The sequence below is a fragment of the Setaria viridis genome, chromosome 6 (genome assembly GCF_005286985.2).
Source record: "Setaria viridis chromosome 6, Setaria_viridis_v4.0, whole genome shotgun sequence".
Lineage (NCBI taxonomy): Eukaryota > Viridiplantae > Streptophyta > Magnoliopsida > Poales > Poaceae > Setaria > Setaria viridis.
The window spans coordinates 7,953,058-7,973,515 of NC_048268.2; the positions used below are offsets into that span (position 1 = coordinate 7,953,058).

Genomic DNA, 20,458 nt, shown 5'->3' on the forward strand with positions numbered 1-20,458 from the left:
TTCGCATGTCAGTTGTTCTCTATTCACGAGCGTGCTGACAACGTGTTGAATGTGAATGTAAAATGAATAGAGATTTGGAAACTGTTTAATGTTTATTGATCTCTTTGGATTATATATAAGTGAAGAGTCGCATTGTATGGACGTGACTGTTCGGGAAAAAGTAACTGTTCAATGGAACAATCTACTAAGGGATATGTCCTCCATAGTGCTAACTGCTTATACTAACTAGCTGCTAATCCTCTTCCTCTGTTGATGAGATCACCGAGTACATAGAGGTGTCCGTCAGACACACCGTTTCGTAACATTCTCCACGGCGGCGAACGACGCGAAGGGGGCGTGGGGGTGGCGACTGGCCCGTCGTGAGGATGGCCTGGAGTAACCCGCCGAAGACGACAATGCAGTTGCTGTGGCCCATGCTTGTGCTGCGCGCCCCGGGTTGCCTTCCTGCTGAGAAATTTCAAGATTGAAAACATTTTTTCAAATTCTTGCTGCTACTGCGCTTGGACAGGCAAAATTGAAAGCATTTTTCAAATTGAAAACCATTCACAAACAAATTATCCTCACCCCCATCAACTTCTTGTCATGTTAACCAACACATATGCCCAGAACTATAAACCAGGAAATGCTTTGCATCTGAGCTACAGAAAGTTCCAGAAAGGAAACACAGAAGGCGATGGTCGATCGATCAGGATTAAATTCCTCCATGGACATCGCCGGATCCAAGCGCCCATGTTCACCTGCTGCATTGTTCTCGAACCTGCAGCGGCCCAGACAGAAGAGCCATTGGTAGAGACTAGTAGAGAGTAGAGACGGTGATGGCAAATCAGGTTCTTTTAAGTAACTTCATATTTTGCCAACCGAAACACAGCCCCGACAGGCAAGCTGAAGCATTCCAAGACTGCCTACCGCAGCATGTACACCATTCGAAAACTCCAGCAAAACTCATCTGAATCCATCCATATTCTATCGGAATTCGCAAAACAGGCATGAATCAATGCATTTCCAGAACGGCATAAGGAGACACAAAAGACACTGAGCTGAGAAGGCCCAACGAAATTGCTGGACACAACTCTACAAAACAAACGTAAGCAAAACTCAGGATCCAACTAAAATATGCTTCGAAGAAAGCAAGTTATTCATGAAAAACACATAACCAGAGCAAATCGCTTGCAATTGATAATCAGAAACTGTTTCTGGCAACGCGCGCCACCTCAACCAACGACCAATTACGCCATTATTCTTCCGCAAAAGCAAACATCTCTTCCCTCCTCTCCCCACTACTCAACCAGGCTCAAGCGATGACCATAATAATTCCTCCTAAGCAACGGCACATCAGCGTCTTCGTACGGGCACACCACACAACCGGCTGGCCGAATGAGCTTCCTGCCATGCTGGGCAGCCTAGTACCGGTAGTGAGCGGGCTTGTAGGGACCCTCGATTGGGACGCTGATGTAGTCAGACTGAGACTTCGAGAGCTTGGTGAGCTTGGCACCAAGCTTGCCCAAATGGAGAGCGGCAACCTTCTCATCAAGGTGCTTCGGAAGCACATACACCTTCTTCTCATACTTGCCAGAGCTCTTCTCCTTCCACAGTTCAAGCTGAGCAATGACCTGTATCAAACACAAGACTTAGTATGATGGGTAGGCAATGACCAGTATGATTTCAAGGTATTTGTTGCCGTATTTACCTGGTTAGTGAATGAGCAGGACATGACAAAGCTGGGGTGGCCAGTAGCGCACCCAAGGTTCATCAGACGACCCTCAGCGAGGACAATGATGCCAGTGTTGGTCTCAGGGAACACCCAGCGGTCTGTCTGGGGCTTGATGGTGATGCGCTTGACACCAGGGTAGGTCTCAAGACCGTGCATGTCGATCTCATTGTCAAAGTGACCAATGTTGCAGACAATGGCGTTGTTCTTCATCTTCCTCATGTGGTCAACCATGATGATGTCCTTGTTGCCGGTGGTGGTCACAAAGATGTCAGCTTCAGAGACGACATCCTCCAAGGTAAGGACCTGAAGACCCTCCATCAAGGCCTGAAGGGCACAGATGGGGTCGATCTCAGTCACGATGACACGGGCACCAGCCTGCTTGAGGGCAGCAGCACAGCCCTTGCCAACATCACCATAACCGCAGACCACTGCGACCTTGCCAGCGATCATAACATCGGTGGCCCTCATCAAACCATCAGGGAGGGAGTGGCGGCAACCGTAGAGGTTGTCGAACTGTTCAGAGGTAAAAACACATCAGTAATGTCAAACTTAACAGTTGCATTATGGTACTAGATAAATAGTAATACACCAGACCGTTTAGAAGAAAACATATTTTATCTGCAAAATTATTATAGTTGCTTACATGCACTATATAGCAAGTAACATTTCAGAAAGAGTACATTAAAGAATCCATGAAATGCACTGTATAGGCACTTTAAAGTTAGATCAGGCACATGGAACAATACATTACACTAAGCATCATATACTCCATTCTCTTTTGATCGTACTATTTCTTGTTGGCACAATGACCAAGGAAAACAATCCTAATTATCCTACTTATCATCCATTTAATCATGCCATTAACTAGTCCTCGTAAACAAGCGATTCATTAAGGCCTAGACTTCTTGATGCCCATGTAGCCCATCTCAGGTGGAAGAATGAAGAGTCACGCATCAGACCCGAGACAACCATTAAGCGGATGGATGGTTGGACTGAAATAAGACTATCAAAAGAGAATTTTTCAGATTTGGAAATATGCCTATTGAAAGAGAATGGAGGGAGTACTAATCTAAAAAAATGACAGCTTCTACTTACAGACTATGTGGTGTAATGTCAGTATCATCACATCCCCCCAAACATAAGACTACTATTAATAAGCAGTCAACAAAAAACTAATATTAGAAGACTTTCGCAACCCAAGGACCAAGATATAGATCCAACAGGACGACAACATGGACCATGATTCCTGTAATTTAGGAGACACTCGATAACTGAACCACAGATATCAGAATAATCTGGGCAGCACAAATAAGCCATCTCCATTAACAGATCTGCCCAACAGAGATCTAAATCCCAGATCCATACCCAACATAATACTACTTCTAGAGAGCTACTCTGCAGAACGGTAAATTATGGAATATAAGGGTAAAACATGATCTAGATCTACGCAAGGACAAGCAAAGGCAGGCACGTGAATCACCTTGCTCTTGGTGACGGAGTCGTTGACGTTGATGGCGGGGAAGAGGAGGGTGCCGGTCTCCTGCATCTGGTAGAGCCTCTTGACTCCGGTGGTGGTCTCCTCGGAGACGCCGACGAGCCTCTCCTTCATCTTGCGGTACCTCTTGGGGTCGGACTTGAGGCCGTCGCGGATGATGGTGAGCACGATCTTGAACTCGGCGTTGTCGGTGGACTCCGGGTCGGGGACCTTGCCGGTCTTCTCGTACTCCTCCTCCGCCTTGACGCCCTCGTGGATGAGTAGCGTGGCGTCGCCGCCGTCGTCGACGATGAGGTCGGGGCCGCCGCCCTCACCCCAGTCGAGGCATCGCTCGGTGCACCACCAGTACTCCTCGAGCGTCTCCCCCTTCCACGCGAAGACGGCGGCTGAGTCCCGCGCGATGGCGGCGGCGGCGTGGTCCTGCGTGGAGAAGATGTTGCAGGAGCACCAGCGGACCTCGGCGCCGAGCGCGGTGAGGGTCTCGATGAGGACGGCGGTCTGGATGGTCATGTGGAGGGAGCCCGAGATCCTGGCGCCGGCGAAGGGCTTGGACGGGCCGAACTCGGCGCGGCACGCCATGAGACCCGGCATCTCGACCTCCGCCAGCTCGATCTCGAGGCGGCCGAAGTCGGCCTGGGACAGGTCCTTCACCTTGTACTCCCGCCCCGACGAGGTCTTCTCCACGGAGAGCGCCATGGCAGCGGGCGGAGGGAGAGCTCGCGGATTGGATCTGGGAGGGAATGGGAGGAGGGGAGGAGACGGCGGGGGGAGTGGAGGTGGAGGGAGGGCCGGAGGGGGGGTTTTAGGGGAGAGACGAGGGCGCTGCGCCGTTGGATCCTGGAAGCGGCCCGTCGGATCTGAACGGGATTGGTGGGGGGAGTGGGTGAGGGGTTTTTGTAGATTTTATTTTATTTTGTCTATTTTTGTTGTCAGTGGTGGGGCTACATCTCATGTCAACCAAAGAAAAAGTTTTTTTTTTTGAAACTGACAGAAGAAAAAGGGTTACCCTAGCAACATTTTCAGTGGTATTTTTGAATTTTTATAGTGGGAGCCTGTTCGCATATTGCAATTTCTCCTTTCCTGTAAGATGTATTTATATAGTATGAAAAGTCTTTAGAAAGTTGTGCTTGATTTTTCTTATTGTGCAGTGGTATCAAGTGAACAAAATCAACATCACAAAAAAATGAAATAGAATATTTTTTCTAACTTCAGTTGATGAGTTTTGTTACTTAGAATTACAGAAATCCAGCGGTGGCGTATGCTCACTGTGTCCTTTTCACCACCAACATCACTTATCCTGTTAGGCACCACCTACATCATGTTGGGCACCACCTACATCATGTTATCCTTTTCTAAGGTTCTGTGCAACTACCACCCCATCATTGCAGCTCTTTCGGCGCCACAAGCACTCGCTATTGCCACCAGAACTCCCATCATTCCGTCTTGTTTGTCGTGCGTGCAAATGGCCCTCCTTGTTGACCATAAGTACTGTTGCATTATCATGTTCTTTTAATGGGGTTTGGGTTTGCATTTCTATCTGTCCATTGTTTCAAAATATAGATATTTCAATTTAAAATGTGTAATTCTAACATTCATTACATGACATCGGGACCTCTAAAGATAAAAGATATCTTTGTAGTGGGAAATCTGCCCACCCGAATTCAAATCTTCAACTCGGCATGGTACTTATATTTCTTTCAGCTATTTAATTTTTAGTGACAAAATATATACCCCTTCGTACCCGGCACCTGTGACTTTGTCACTTAAGATGTACCAATCTAGTGCCTCATAGATATTCATAGAGATAGGGTGTATGTGCATGTATTTATAGGAACGAGTATGTGTCCATATTTGCGTTGTGTTTTGAAAGAAAATAAATTGAAAGAGAGAGAGAGTAATAAATTCATATTTGAGGATAGAAGAATTTGAATTTCAAAGTGCTTTCATTATGAGGCTGAATTGAGAAGAAGCCATTATCCTGCCACATCAGTTTGGATTGAGGCTCGAGAAGCATGAGCCTAGCGAAACATCCTTTTCGCCATGACGTGTGTTGCTCGGGTCGATCGCTCGCCGAAAATGTGCGCAGCCAAGTCCACTAGATTTTTCAAGCCAAGCTTTTGGCTGAGATCCATCGACGAGGCTGGTGATCTCCCAACATCGCTATCTCGCGAGGTGCCATGTCAAGCTAATTTTCCGCAGCCTACTATTGTCCTATTCTCCAAAAATTTCTGGTGGTAGCTAGCTGTGCTTTGGTTGCAGGTTGCAGGCTTGCAGCTGGTGGTGGCCCACGTCAACAATTTTTTAAATAAGAAGAAGCTATGTGCACGGAACAAACTTTTTTTCCTTTCAAAAAAAAAATCTTTGCCCCGATGCTTTCCGGTCCGAAACCAAACCAAAGCATTCTTTTTTCCGGCTGGGTGCTCGACAGCCGACGGGCCGGGCTCCCTTTTTCTTTTCTTTTCTTGGGAACACCACGCTACGACAGCGCCTGGCGCCTGTCCCTCTCGTGGACCTCGTGGCTGGCGTGGTCCGTGCGCGTGGGCTGGGCCGGGCCCACGGGGCGCCGCAGTTGGCTTCTACCTACCCGCGGCGAATCGTGTCCGTTAGCGAGGAAACCAACCAAGGGTGAGTGGTTCAGGTTCTTTACGGTGGGGTAAGGGCAAGACCAATGTAACCAATGCTTGAGCAGCATGGGAGAGGTAGTGTGACGGGAGAGTGATTAATGTTTGTTTATTTTTTAGCAACCCATATGTATATATGTAGCTTTTGCTAAGGACTGCCTTATGGACTAGTTGCACAATGTATAAGGGTAGGTTACATGTGTTGTTTATTGCCTATGGATTGCTTTTGTCGCCCTTATGCATTCAAATGTCAATCACTTCAGCAAGTGTCTACTGTGTGTTTCATGCTCGATTCGATCCGTGCTATGCGACCATCATCACTAATATTGAATCTTTGTATATGGTAGATTTTTAAAGAATATTCTTTCCGTTCCAAATTGTAGGTCATTTTAGCTTTTTTAGTTCATATATATTATTATGCATCTAGATATAGTGTATGACTAGATGCATAATAGTATATATGAAGTCAAAACAACTTACAATTTTGATGAGCAATAATTTGCCATCTGCTGCACTATAATGCACTCGTACATCAATAGTTTTCATGTGGGGCCTAGCTGGAGAAAAAAAACATAATGGGACACACTTTCTCCTATGCTGGTGAATGGATGCAATTCATGGCAGCTCAACCGTGACCCGTGAGTCACATTTTGTTTTCTCTGAAATTATGAGCGTGGTTGGTTAGGCTCCAAAACTTACGCTGCCAAATCTAGGGCATGCCAAAACGTGGGCATGATAACTTTTTTTTTTTGCCAAAACCTGGGCAAGAAAGCACTTGATGTGATAGTCAAAATTTTTTTTGACTTTCAACCAAACGAGTGCAAAGTTTAAGGGCTTGCCCTAATTTTGGCTGGGCAAATATGTACCCTCGTGGTTGACGAACCGCCAGCAGCAGGTGCCACACCAATGGCTAACATTTGTGATTTGTTCAATGCCCAGCCCAATTGCCAATCTAATCAATCGAAATGTGACGATAATGACAAGCTACCAGTACATGGTTCCCTCCAAACTCCAAACACAAACACATGGAACTGTACATTACTACTACTATACATCGACCACGCGCACACGCACGCCACTACGCACTACTATACTACACTAAATTTTCGAGCGTATTACATGAGCTCCCTGTTTCCTTTCTGATGATGTAAAAGCTTCCCTTTTTATCCATGTGGAGTGGTGGGCACACTAAGCTCAGTTGCTCTCGCATGTCGATTTCCAAAGCCATCTCCATGGCCGCTGAAAAAAAAAATATTGCACCCATAAAGAGATATGGGTGCTCGCACACCAGAAGAAAGATCATTGAAATGCCAACCAAAAGCGCTGGACCGAAACTGGCAGCCTAGGTGTAATGATAATAGAGAGGCAAAGGGGTGCATTGAGCCAAAGCCTAAGTGAGAGCACAATTCGTTAGGCACCTGCAGGCCAGGCCAGCGCAATCCACAGTCCAATTGCTATACCTGGGCCGATCATGAAGCACAACAGGGTGCAAATGCAGCTCAACCCCGACTTGTGCTAAGATGTCGAGGAGCTCCGAATTGGATGCAAACGTAGGACCTATGTTGTCACGTCGTACTGGAGGGCAGCTATATTGCACTAGTCTAAGGCCTGGATTATTAACTACTAATATGACAAAAAAAAAACTACTAATATGACAAGCTGGCTCTAGAGGCCAACAAAACTAGCATGACGAACATCCTTAACATTTCGCCTCAGGCCTGGATTATTAGCAAAAACCATGTCCCAGTGACTATATTTGCAGGCAGGGTGCTAGATTCTCAATTATGTATCCCGTAAAGCTGGGCGGGAACAAAATAGGCTGGTTAAGCTGAAATCTGTGAACCAGTGCGTCTAAACCAAATGAACAAAGATAATATTCCCCAATCACAGTAACTGTCTAAATGGATGTTGCAGGTGTAAGTTGAAAACAGAAGAAAAAATCAGCCTACATGAATGTTACCTGTGCGGTAATCTGAGCTCACCAAAAACTTCAGAAGGATGTGATCAAATGGCACATGACATATAGCTATACTCTACACACTAATTTTCACCTGATTCACTGTTATTTATCATGGGGAACCACTTCGCTTTGTGCTTTTCAGTAAGCTAGGTTAGAACTCTCAAGTAAACATAAGCTACCTATGCAAACAAAAATTGTAGAAAAATAATTTCCAAATCCGTTAGAAGGTTATATTAATGTACAAGGAAGGATAGTACACTGACCACCATGGTTCAATAGTAAAAGACGAACACTTTTGAAGGCCCTCCACAAAATTTAGTCACTTAGGTACAACAAGCTGACTGCCATCAAGCTTCCTTATCTTGAAGCAGCCACAGCTTAGCTGCAGATGTGTCATACAACAATCGAGTGAGTTTAACAAACTCTCCCAGCTCTTGGGTGGTATAAAGAAGTAATTATTACCAGGTGCAATACATAACAGGAACAGATCACCAGCTAATGAGTCAAATGGCAAAAAAGCAATTTCCCAGGCAAGGCTACTAAAAACCTGCGTGCAGGGGCATCAAGCAACAAGTAAACTACATTGCTCAAGAACACAAGAACCCTGAGCATTTTTGTTAGCACCAAGCACCATGTATTCGCATGCATGAATTCAACTTAAACCATGGTCACGCATATGCTCAAAATGCTCAGTCACGTATAACGATTTCAGAGTGGAAAGACTTTTATTTAAGTACTAGCCCACTTGACTAGGAAGGATACAGAACTATTAGAGATTGTATAGCTGATTTATGCTTTCCATGTGTACTTGATTGTATTCTCTGTATACCAAGCTACATTGGCTATATATATTAAAGGTCAACCCCGTGTGGTGTTCCCTGAATCCTATCTCTCTACATGGTATTAAGAGACCGGGATCAATTTGTCCCAGGCCTTTCCTTCCGCTCCTTTCTACCCTAAACCGCGTTGCGACTCCATCGCGATGCGTCCTCCCCTCCCCGTGCGCCGTCCTCTTGGCGGCGTCCCTCCCTTCCTCTCCCCGACGTCCATGTCTCAAGCCTCCACTGCCGAATCCACCATGTCCAGCACCATGCCTGCCCTCGGCGCTGGCACCCCGCTCGCCATGGGTGCCGGCACCGCGCCGGCCACGGGCGCTGGCACTCAACCCGTGCTCGGCTCCGAATCCTCCCCTGCGACAGGCGACGACACGACGCAGGGCAGTGGCGGTGGCTTCATCCTCTACGCCACGCCGCCGGCTATCATCCACCCCTATGTCACCGTCTGCGTCAAATCTCATGTCCCCGTGACCCTGACGATGAAGAACTCCACCTACTCCAAGTGGGCCTCTTTCAAGTCGATGTGCGGCAAATTCGGCCTCAAATCGCACATCGACGGCACGGCAGCACCTCGTCCCGATGACCCCGACTGGGATCAAGCGGATTGCTGCATTCGCTCCTGGATTTTTAGCTCCGTCGATGACTCCGTCCTCGACCTCGCCATGGACGACAACGAGCAGATCGTCCGGGCCCTCTGGCTCGCCATTGAAGGCCTCTTCCGTGCCAACAAGCAATCCCGAGTGATCTTCCAAAGCCACGACTTTCACTCCATGATGCAGAGGGACTCCTCCATCTTGGAGTACTGCCAGCGCATGAAGACCCTCGCCGACGCCCTCCACGACGTCGGCCACCCTGTCCAGGACTCCCAACTGGTGCTGAACCTCCTTCGCGGCCTCAATCTGCGCTACTCCAACACCGCCGATGACATCGCCAACTCCACCGCTGGCTTCCCGACCTTTACTCAAGCTCGCGACATGCTCGCCTTGAAGAAACTTCGTCTTGCCAACGAGGAGACGGTCACCAACACCACCGCTCTCCTTGCGGGGACCAGCTCATCGTCTTCCTCCTACACCAGCCTGGGCGGGTGTCGTTCCGCCTCTAGCTCTGTCCAGACCGGCGGCGGCGGCGGCTTCCATCAGAAGAAGGGCGGCGGCGGTAGCAAGAAGAAGTGGAAGGGGAAGTAGGCCGACAGCAGCTTCCAGTCGCCTGCCAGCGGCGGCCAGCAGGCCAGCGGCCCGCCTCGACCGACTGGCCCATGGATGTGCTTCAGTCCAGGGACCGGCCAATATGGCAACATGGGCCACCAATAGGCCAACGGCCAGTATGGCTCTGGCAGAGGTGGGGGCTAGTGTGCGTCCACTACAGGGCTCCTTGGGCCGCCTCCTCAGGCCCACATGGCCTTTGCTCCTCTCCAGGTGTCCCCTCCGGCCCAAATATGGGATCAGGCCGGGCTTGTTGCTGCCCTCAACCAGATGGCGATGCAGAACAGCGGCTGGGTCGTAGATTCAAGAGCTTACGGCCACATGGCGTCCTCGGATGGTATTCTCCTCTCTTGCCTACACTCCTCTCACTCCTTCATCACAGTAGGCAATGGTCAAACCCTACCCATCTCGTGCCGTGGCAACTCTACCCTTTCCACCCATACGTCGCAATTTCACCTTAATAACATTCTTATTGTTCCATCCTTAATTCGTAACCTGAGTTTCATTCGTCAGTTTACTAGGAACAATAATTGCACTATAGAATTTGACACTCTTGGTTTTCCTGTCAAGGATATTCCGACCAGACGCGTGATTCTTCCCTGCAATAGTGCCGGCAATCTTTACACCATCCCTCCAGCCACCAGCACCATGGCTCCTCACACCGATCTCGCCATCTCCTCCAACCTGTGGCACCTTCGTCTCAGTCATCCTGGTCCCACCGCCATCGACACACTTAGAAATAATTCCTCCATTATTATTTGTAATAAAGGGACTCATACCTTATGTCATTCGTGTTAGTTAGGCAAACATGTGCGGTTACCATTTTCATCCTCTAGTTCACGCAGAACTACTCCCTTTGAACTAGTGCATTGTGATGTTTGGACTTCCCCATCGCTAGCATATCTGGTTACCACTACTACCTTGTTATTCTGGACGACTACTCACATTTTTGTTGGACCTTTCCCCTGGTTCACAAATCCGATGTTCCCACACACATTGTTAATTTCTGTGCCTATGCCCAAACATAATTTAGCCTACCCGTTCGGAGCATCCAAGTAGATAACGGGACCGAGTTTGTCAACAAGACTCTCATGTCCTTCTTGACCTCTCGAGGTGTTCACTTGCACCTCTCGTGTCCCTACACCTCTCCACAAAATGGGAAAGCTAAACGTGTCCTCTGCACCTTAAACAATGGCACCCTGCTGATTCACTCCAACATGGTCGCCACCTATTGGGCTAAGGCCCTAGCGACTGCTACCTATCTCCGCAATAGGCGACCATGCTTCGCCATCTAGAATGACATCTCTTTCCGCCTCCTCCATGCGCAGCCCCCCGAGTACTCACACATGCGCGTCTTTGGATGTTTATGCTATCCTAACATCTCTGCCACGGCATGCCACAAACTTGCCCCTCGCTCTACCACTTGTGTCTTCCTGGGTTACCCGTCCTCTCACAAGGGGTATCGCTGCCTCGACTTGTCCACTCGCCGAGTTATCATTTATTGGCATGTTGTCTTTGACGAGTCCTCTTTTCCTTTTTCTTCCCACCCCACTCCTCTGTCCCAGCTTGACTTCCTCTTGTCAAGCCCCTCCGGCCTTCCTGCTGCTGCTGCCACGATCGCTCTGTCCCCGGACGTTGAGCAGCTGCAGCCCTCACCCGCTATTTTGCAGGATGTCACCGACGACGACCCCGCCATCCTGTTATGCGGCCCGATCGTGCGCCCAGCGCCCTTGGCCGCACCGCTCCAGCCCTGACCAGGCAGGTCCATGGCCGTGCTCGGCAACCCAGCTTCTGCTCTGAGCTCCTCCACGTCTCCCAGTGGCGTGGCCTCCTCCCGCGGAGGGTCTGCTCCCTCCCCTGGGGCGCACCGGCCGGTGCTCCCACCCCTACGGCGCAACTTCCACCTCATCTACGACCGTCGTCCGCATCAGGCGGCTCTTGCTCCTCCGCCTGTGGCACCAGCAGACGCCAATCCCTCCGTCGGTGCCTGTTCCAGCACCGGCGCCAGCTCTTACACCATACCGCCCCGTCACTCGTTCTACAACTGGGGCCATCCAGCGGGTGCAGTATAGGAACCTCACGGCCACAGCCTTCTTGACATCGCCTTCGCCGCTCCCGACGAACTACCGTAGCGGGTTGGCCGATGAGTTTCAGGCTCTCATCAACAACGATACTTGGCGTCTCGTTCCGCGGCCCCCTAGCGTCAATGTTGTGATGGGCAAGTGGATCTTCAAGCACAAGTTCCACTTCAATGGGTCACTTGCCCGACACAAGGCGCGCTGGGTGGTTCGCGGCTTCTCCCAGTGACACAGCATCGACTACGATGAGACATTCGGCCTGGTTGTCAAATCGGCGATGATACGGACTGTCCTCAGTATCGCCACCTCCCGTGCCTGGCCGATCCACCAGCTGGACGTGAAGAATACATTTCTTCACGACCACCTCAAGGAGACCGTCTCCTGTCAGCAGCCTCCCAACTTTGTCGACCCCACCGCCCCTGACCATGTTTGTTTGTTACAGAAATCCTTGTATGGCCTCAAGTAGGCCCCACGGGCGTGGTACCAGCGGTTCGCCTCCTTCATACACCAACTTGGGTTCGCCGCCTCCACCTTCGACATCTCCCTCTTTGTTTACAAAGAGTCTTTGTTTATAAAGAGGGTACGAGTATTGCCTACCTGCTGCTCTACGTCGATGACATCATCCTCACCGCCTCGTCCTCAACACTACTCGAGTACATCATGGCCTGTCTTCACTCTGAGTTCGCCATGATGGACCTCGGTGATCTCCACCACTTCCTCAGCATCTTCGTCACGCGCTCTGCCTATGGCCTGGTCCTGTCTCAGCGACAGTACGCCCTGGATCTTCTCTAACGCACCGGCATGGCTGAGTGTCACTCTACGGCGACTCCTGTTGACACTCATGCCAAGATCTCGGCGAACGATGGCGCCAAGCTCAAGGATGGCTCTGAGTACAGTAGCCTTGTAGGGGCTTCTCAGTACCTCACCCTGACTAGACCCGACCTGATGTATGCGGTCCAGCAGGTGTGTCTCTTCATGCATGATCCACGCGAGCCCCATCTCACGCTGATCAAGCGCATCCTGCGCTACGTGAAGGGCACCCTCTCCTCCGGGCTCCACATCAGCACCCCGGTCCTGTATAGTCCCTGACCGCTTACTCTGATGCGGACTGGGATGGTTGCTCGAACTCTCGACGCTCTACCTCAGGCTTCTGCGTCTACCTCGGGGACAATCTGGTGTCTTGGTCCTCCAAGCGCCAGACCACAGTGTCTCGGTCCAGCGGTGAGGCTAAGTACCGGGCTATGGCCCATGTTGTTGCCGAGTGTTGTTGGCTTTGCCAGCTTTTTCAGGAGCTCCACGTCCCTCTCGCTTAGGCCACAATTGTCTACTGCAACAATGTGAGCGCTGTCTACATGGCAGCCAACCCGGTCCATCACCGGCACATGAAGAATATTGAGATTGACATCCACTTTGTCCGCGAGAAGGTCGCCTTGGGATAGGTCTGGGTCCTCCATGTCTCGTCTTCCCATCAGTTCACGGACATCATGATGAAAGGCCTACTAGTTCAGCTGTTCACTGACTTTAGGTCCAGTCTTTGCGTCCGAGATCCTCCCGCTGCGACTTCGGGTGGGTATTGGAGATTGTATAGCTGATTTATGCTTTTCATGTATACTTGATTGTATTCCTTGTATATCAAGCCACATTGGCTATATATATATATATATATATATATATATATATATATATATATATATATATATATATATATATATATATATATATAAGGTCAACCCCCCTCATTAGGGTGTGTGGTGTTTCCCTCAATCCTATCTCTACAAGAACAAGAATCTAATATTTATTTCTAAGGATTCAACATCTACATCTGCATGATGAATAGCAAGGAATCTACCATAGTTTCTCTCTTTGATGCCAAAATTAACAACATCAAGATTTAAACTATCAGGCAGATGTTAGATCCACACATTAAGTTCAAGTTCCAATTTTTTTTTATGGGCATATCTCACAATTAATCCACCTATATATCTTGGTAGTGAGAATAATTGCAGAAAAGCGCTCTGATCTTGGATATGAAATGTCACTAATCTCTTGCAGTTGAGATGGCAAGGAGAAAAACATCCATGCAAGAAATATCTCGCTCAGCTCAGTTTTCTCATCATTTCTTTCAATCATTTTCCTTTTCAACTTATTATTTAGAATTTGACATGGAAGCAGATCCTCTAAAATTTAAATGCTAGACACATCAAAATGAAAGATGTCACATTAATATTAAGTCTGTTCACCTAAATAGTCTTACGAGATCACACATTTTATACAAATATGAGTGATCTTTCAGGAACAAAGATAAGTTCCATGAAAATTAGGTTATAGTCAGCAATACATCACTTGTAGCAATTGGCTTTTGAACATATTACCTTCCAAGTTGTATTAATGTCCATTGATTTCCTGGTGATTTGGTGAAAAGCGAAAGACATCCTTCCCCTGCGCTTCTTTCGTCTCTTGCAAACAAAATGCAAAGATCAAAAGAAAAGGCACGAGGAGCATAAAGAATAACAATAATGATGATGCTTCATTTTAATCCAATGCTCTGAACATTGTTTACAACGTACCAATATGGAATATTTGACATACAAAAGTTTGAATTCCAAATGTGAAACTGGTGTAACCAAATAAAAGCCAACGCACCACACATTTTGAAGTAGGCAGATTATATTTGCTTTTAGGATCAATCTAGATGGAGTGTTAATTCCTGCGACAAAATTTCTATGATGGCCCATAAGGAGAAACTTTATCCACTTAAACTGGCACCAAGCCTGCTAAAGAACACTATGAGTTGCTGCTAGACACCGAGAAGATGTGATACTTAATGTCCATGGCACATCTCACCTCAGAAGAGATCTGATCTCACTGATCCAGGGTGAAGTATAACAGTTTACTAGTAGGAACCCAAGCAAGTGGTTCTAGTTCAGCCAAAAAGTCTACGGTTGCCTATGTTCCCTTGTAGTTCTTTCAAATGTTGCTCTTCTAGAGGGTCAGGACTCTTCAGGTACCGTTTGATATGCCCGTGTATTTTAATAAAATTATATGAAATCAATTTTTGCTGTATGAAATAGAACCATGTAACATTACGCCAAAGTGGGAAACGTGACTTAAAATTACCTGTCCAGTTCATTAAGTGCAGGGAATGTTGGCATGAAATCCTTGGATTTAGGAAGAGGAACTTCAGAGAACCATTTGTGCTTCAGAGCATCATCTATCGATATACGCTGTATGAGAGAAACAAATGCGCTCAAACAAGTATGCATGGTGAGAATACAACACATGATTAAATGCCAATTGGAGATTATGAATTGGACCTTATCAGGGTCATAAGTTAGCAGATTGTTCAACAGATCAAAACCAACTTCAGACAGGATCGGTCGTCCAGAAAAAGATGCAGCTGGGAACTTATCCCTTAACCTGTTATACCTGAGAAGACCAAAAAATCGATACTGTCAAACAAAAAATGCACACAGCAAAATATCAATAAAAGAAAAAAGTACAAATGTAGAGACACTTACGGTTGTTTGACAAAATTAACTTTCACACCGGGTAATTTGGCATAGCCAGGCCAAATCTTCTCATTAGGTGTGCCAAGTTTTCTAAATATCTGCCAAAGAAGTAGCTTCAACATGAGATACCAACTAACAAAAGTTATATCAAGAGCTGCAGGATTATAGGAGATCAGGACAAATTAAATACCTTATCCAGCTATTCATACTCTATTTTTCCATTGAATAATGGTTCTTTGTCCAGAAGCTCCGCCATTATACAACCCACAGACCACATATCAATAGCTGTAGGATACTCCTTTGTTCCTAGCAATAGTTCTGGGACCTTGTAGCCACAAGGAGCAATAAAGGTGAGTCCTTGGTTGACCAAACAAAACTCTCAATGAATAACTTTAGAAGAAAATCAAAACACCGCTGAGGAATCTAATGTTGGCCGATGACCTACCTGTACCACAAAGTCACAACCAGTTGAGTATAAGGTTTTAGTGGGCTCCCATATTGATGAGAAAGTACAAAATCACAAATTTTCAACTCACCGCGGTTATTTAACAAAAGATTTGAGGTCTTCAGATCCCTGAAGTAATGGTGGGTGCATATCAGCAACACAATAGCAGATTCTACATATGCAAACAAAAATAAAGGTAAACAATAATTACCTATGAAGTACCCAATTGTCATGTAGATACTTTAGACCCTCTAACAGTTGAAGCATCAAACATTTGACCTCATTTTGGGTATATGGCTGTTTCATTGTCTCCATGACACCTTTTAGGTCATGTTCCATGTACTCCATAACCATAAAAATGCTATCTAGACTACTTCCAACTACTACTTCCTTAACATCCACAATCGAAGGATGGTGGAAAGACAAGAGGATATTTATTTCCCTTAGAGAGGTTAATGCGAAACCTTCTCGCTCCTTCTCCATCTTACCTTCTTCAGCGCAACAATTTCATTTGTCTTCTTATCCCTTGCTCTATATACAACACCATATGTGCCCTCATTAATTTTGTTGAGCCTCTCAAACTCATCAACACTTCTGCAACCTTGAAGCATATTGATACACCTATGTGGTGCCTTCACTGGTTTAGGGGTTTCAGGTCTGCGCGCTTCATCCTCTGAGTCAGTATCTGACATTCTATTTCGTGCATCACTGTCAGTAGCCTGCCCCCTGTCGACATCAATATAGTCATCTTCATCTACATCAAAATCTTCTTTCTCATCATTACCCATTCTCCCTGAGTTAGATGACCTAGACATGGTCCTTCCTCCATATATATCACTGACCACAACCTCACCAAGTTCTGGGCTTGCCCTTTTCCACTAGCTCGGCACAGAGGAGTCTGCAGGTGATGCGCTTTTCTTCTTCATTGGTGCCGCACCATCTTTCTCATCGTCATTAGCATCAACCCATCTTGAAGCTGATATGTTCCTTGCTGTTGGATACTCCTTTTCCTCCTCTGCCACCTTATTCTCCTCATGTTCCGGCAGCTCAGCACTCTCTGTACCTACAGTAGGCTCCACATCCATAGGTGACTTCTCCCCAGCTAATCTCACTGGGACATGGTCTTTCGGAGGCAACGACGGAGGCGGAGGGAGCTCAACGGGCACATATTTTGCCACTTTCTTGCCCCTTCCTGCATCAGAATGTGGTGGCTTTGGGCTATCCCTGTCCTAAATTATAGGTGAGAATTTCCTCTTCTTGCTCAGCGACAAGGCCGCTGCACCTACCGCTGTAGACTTGCCCTCCCTGCTAGAACTGGGAATGCCATTCTCCCTCCTTCCTCCATGCGGCCTCCCACTGGAGTCATCAGACGCACTGCCGCTCAGCACCTCGCCAGGCTCACGGTCACCAAGCCTACTTACAAGGTGTCTCCTAGGTGGGGGTGAGCGGCGGCGATCGTGGCCGTTGGCGACGTCCTTGCCACCCTTCCTGCGGCTGCCGTCGAGGCGGCGACCGCCAAGATGGTGGTGCTGCTGCTCTTTGCTCCTAGCCTCCCTGTCGACCTCCCGTTCCCTCGCCTCGTAGTCCATGTACCCTTCGTGGCGCCCAGCGGCCATAGGCGAATTGAACGAGCCCCACGCGAGATTCTGCGGCAAACCCTAGGTCCGTACCGAAACCTGGCAAATTCTAGCGCGGTTCAGACTTCATACCAGGATGGGGCTCGGATCTGACAGATCGAGCAGACTCGTGGGTGCCGGGCGTCGGCTGCGCACGGAGGAGGATGCGAGAAGTGTATGGCGACGCCACGCCTCCCGCCCCCGACACCGCCGCCCACTCCCTCGCCCCCGCGCCGCAGCCAGCCAAATAGCTACAGGAGCAACAAGCGCGCACCGCAGCAGGCCTTGCGTCGGGGCAGGAAGCCAGTGGAGAGCCCTGCCGGACCCGCAGCCGTCGCGCGCGATGAGCAGCGAGAAGCGGCAGCAGCGGCGGCGAGAAGTGAGAGAAAGGAACGAGGGGAGCTAGTACTGCGAGGGGTACTTCGCAAAAGCGTCTGAGAGGGTTGTTTTTTCAAAATATCCTGAATTTATCTTCTTCACGTTGAAATAGATTTTATGTAAGGGGTCCATATGTAAAAGTGTTGAACGTGATTGCTTTGCTTCCTTTTCTTGGCAAACTGAAAAGAACATTATATATCCTAGTCTAATTTGCACTTGCAAATTTTACTCTTTAATTAATCTGAACAAATGTGCTATGCACTGTCCCTATGCACCGAGCATTCAAATGTCAATCACTTCGACTAGTGTTTATCGTCCTCAATTCGATCCATACTTATGTGACCATTCGCTGTTAGCTAGGGTTGGTAGAGGGCTCTCTAATTTAGCTTAGCAAATTTAAGAATCGGGCTCAATAAGGGTCGGACCGTAATATTATATGATTTTAAACTAGATAGGGCTGAATTGGATTGTGAAGGCATTAAGATCATATGTGACGTAATGTTATATGATTTTGAACTAGGTTGAATCGGGCTCAATACTGGTAGCCCGGTACTGGATCTCCACATGTGACAGATTTTTAAGAATATTTAGTTAATTTTGTGATGCGGCTTTTCTTTTGAGGAGCGATAATTTGTCATATATATGTTGCTCTGCACTCGTATATCCATATTTCCATGTGGACACTAGCTGAGAAAAAACATAATGGGACACTTTCTAATATGATGGTGAATAATGGATATTATGCCACACTGTAATTTTTTCGTTACCATACGAGACACAAGTTCCGTAGTGGCACTGGCAGAGGGAGGGCCAGCTTGGGTCAAGAACAGATGTCGGGCTGGGCCGGGATGGGCTGGGAAAAGGAACGGGGGTGGCGGGAGAATATATAGGCTTTTTCCCTTGTGCCAGGGTGCGTAAACACATCTCCATCAATCAGGGTAGGCTGTTGAATTGAATTGAATTTCATTTGTTGGAAAATAGCCTGGCGACTGAGTAGTAGTACTACCTGGTATACTGACAGATTTTTGGCATGTCGAGGTGAATGGAAGTGGAGACCGGGACCGGAGGGACCGCCGCGCCGGCAGATTCGGCAGCAGCGCCGGCCCGGGGCACCGCAGCTTTTGGCCTCCTCCGGCCGACCTCCCAGCTGAGAAAAAGGGACAATGTGGCAATGTATAGTAAAATCCGATCCAGATGTGCCAGCGAATTTTCAGAGGCTCTTGGATCTGGTGAATTCTTCCTTTTTATGGTTTATCTGTACTTTTATCCTTTTTGGAGGAAATTGGATTGCCTTTTGAGAGAGAAAGAAAGAGAGACGATCTTTTTGGCACGGCACGCGCAGGTCCACACTCTGCCACCGCCGGTGCTTGCTGCCCCTACCGCCCACTACGCCATGCCAACACACTACCAGGGCTGCCAGTACCAGCTCTCAAATACTTTTCTCCATAAACCCATTACTAGCCAATTCTACACCGGATCAATTTAGGAAAAAGTCCTAATTAATCCATCAAAGTGCGGCCAGAGTCCACAAAACTCCTTAACTGTCCATTTAATTAACCCGTTAGTTTTTTCAAAACCAGCTCATTTTTCAGCGTTGTCACTCAACTAAGGTCCTGTTTGTTTGAGCTGCAGCTTTTAAGCTTTCATGAAAAGCTGCTACTGGCTTTTTGGTTCTGAAAAACTAATACTATCTTCTTTTAGAAGATATGTTTAGCTTCCTGGACTCAAAATGCTACTTTTCAGCTTTTCATATAAACTCAGCTTTTCTGAGCTTCTAGCTTTCTGAAAGCTGCACAAGAAGTTTGCTGTTTGTTTGAACTTCTGGCTTTTCACGCTGAGAAACTGCCAGGAAACTCAAACAAACAGAGCTGAGACTGGTTTTGCCTATGTAGACAACATACTCGTTTATTTTGATGACCGGGATGGCCACATCAGCATCTACTGTGAGGGTATGGAAGAAAATTCGGTGCAGCCCGGATGCAAAGCGCATCCGGTGCACACCCGTCCGCTCGGCCTCCACGCGTCAGCCGCTTCAAATCCAACGGAAGCAATCGCGCGTCTGGTCCAGCGGCTCGGCTCCGACGCGGTTCGGCTCCAGGATATGACAAAGCTCGGGTTAATGGTTCCAGCGACACGGACGGACTCTGCGCCGCGAGGGTTTGGGGAACGCGACGCAGTTGCCGCCGCCGCCTCCTCCTCCATCTGACCCGCCGCTACCGTGATCTCGATGCACCACCGGCGACCTTCCGCGGCCTGCGACCTTCCGCGAACCGCGACCTTCCGCTGGAAGCGGGTATACGAGAGGTCGCCGGCAGCGGCGACATCGAACAGGTCCCACCAAGACCACCGCTCCTCGCTTGGTTTCGAGCTGCTGCTCGCCTTGTCGCCGCCGCCGGCGTCTTGCTGTTCGTCCAGCTTGAGGCTCGCCTTGTCGTCTCCGCCGGCGTCCTGCTGTTCGTCCAGCTTGAGGTAGTGCAAGCCTCCCACGCAGAAGTCGCCCTTGTACTCGCTCCACTCTAGCGGCGACCTGTTCTCGATCACATACAGCATTGTTCCCGATGGGCACGACGGCCTCGATACGGTGCTGGCGAATACCTTCGGGGAGAT

The 20,458-nt window shown here is 48.1% G+C and overlaps 1 protein-coding gene and 1 pseudogene across 1 annotated transcript; both read right to left on the reverse strand.

Annotated features, from left to right (window-relative positions):
- Positions 1–972: 972 nt before the first annotated feature.
- Positions 973–3,986, reverse strand: LOC117860559 (adenosylhomocysteinase). The gene is made up of 3 exons (XM_034743875.2): positions 3,192–3,986; positions 1,688–2,224; positions 973–1,610 (listed from the first exon to the last, which is right to left on the reverse strand). Exons 1-3 carry the CDS (start codon positions 3,900–3,902, stop codon positions 1,401–1,403), a joined length of 1,458 nt encoding a protein of 485 aa, XP_034599766.1. The 5' UTR covers positions 3,903–3,986; the 3' UTR covers positions 973–1,400.
- Positions 3,987–7,967: 3,981 nt separating this feature from the next.
- On the reverse strand, positions 7,968–17,882 carry LOC117859831 (cyclin-dependent kinase G-2-like; annotated as a pseudogene).
- Between the last annotated feature and the right edge of the window lie 2,576 nt (positions 17,883–20,458).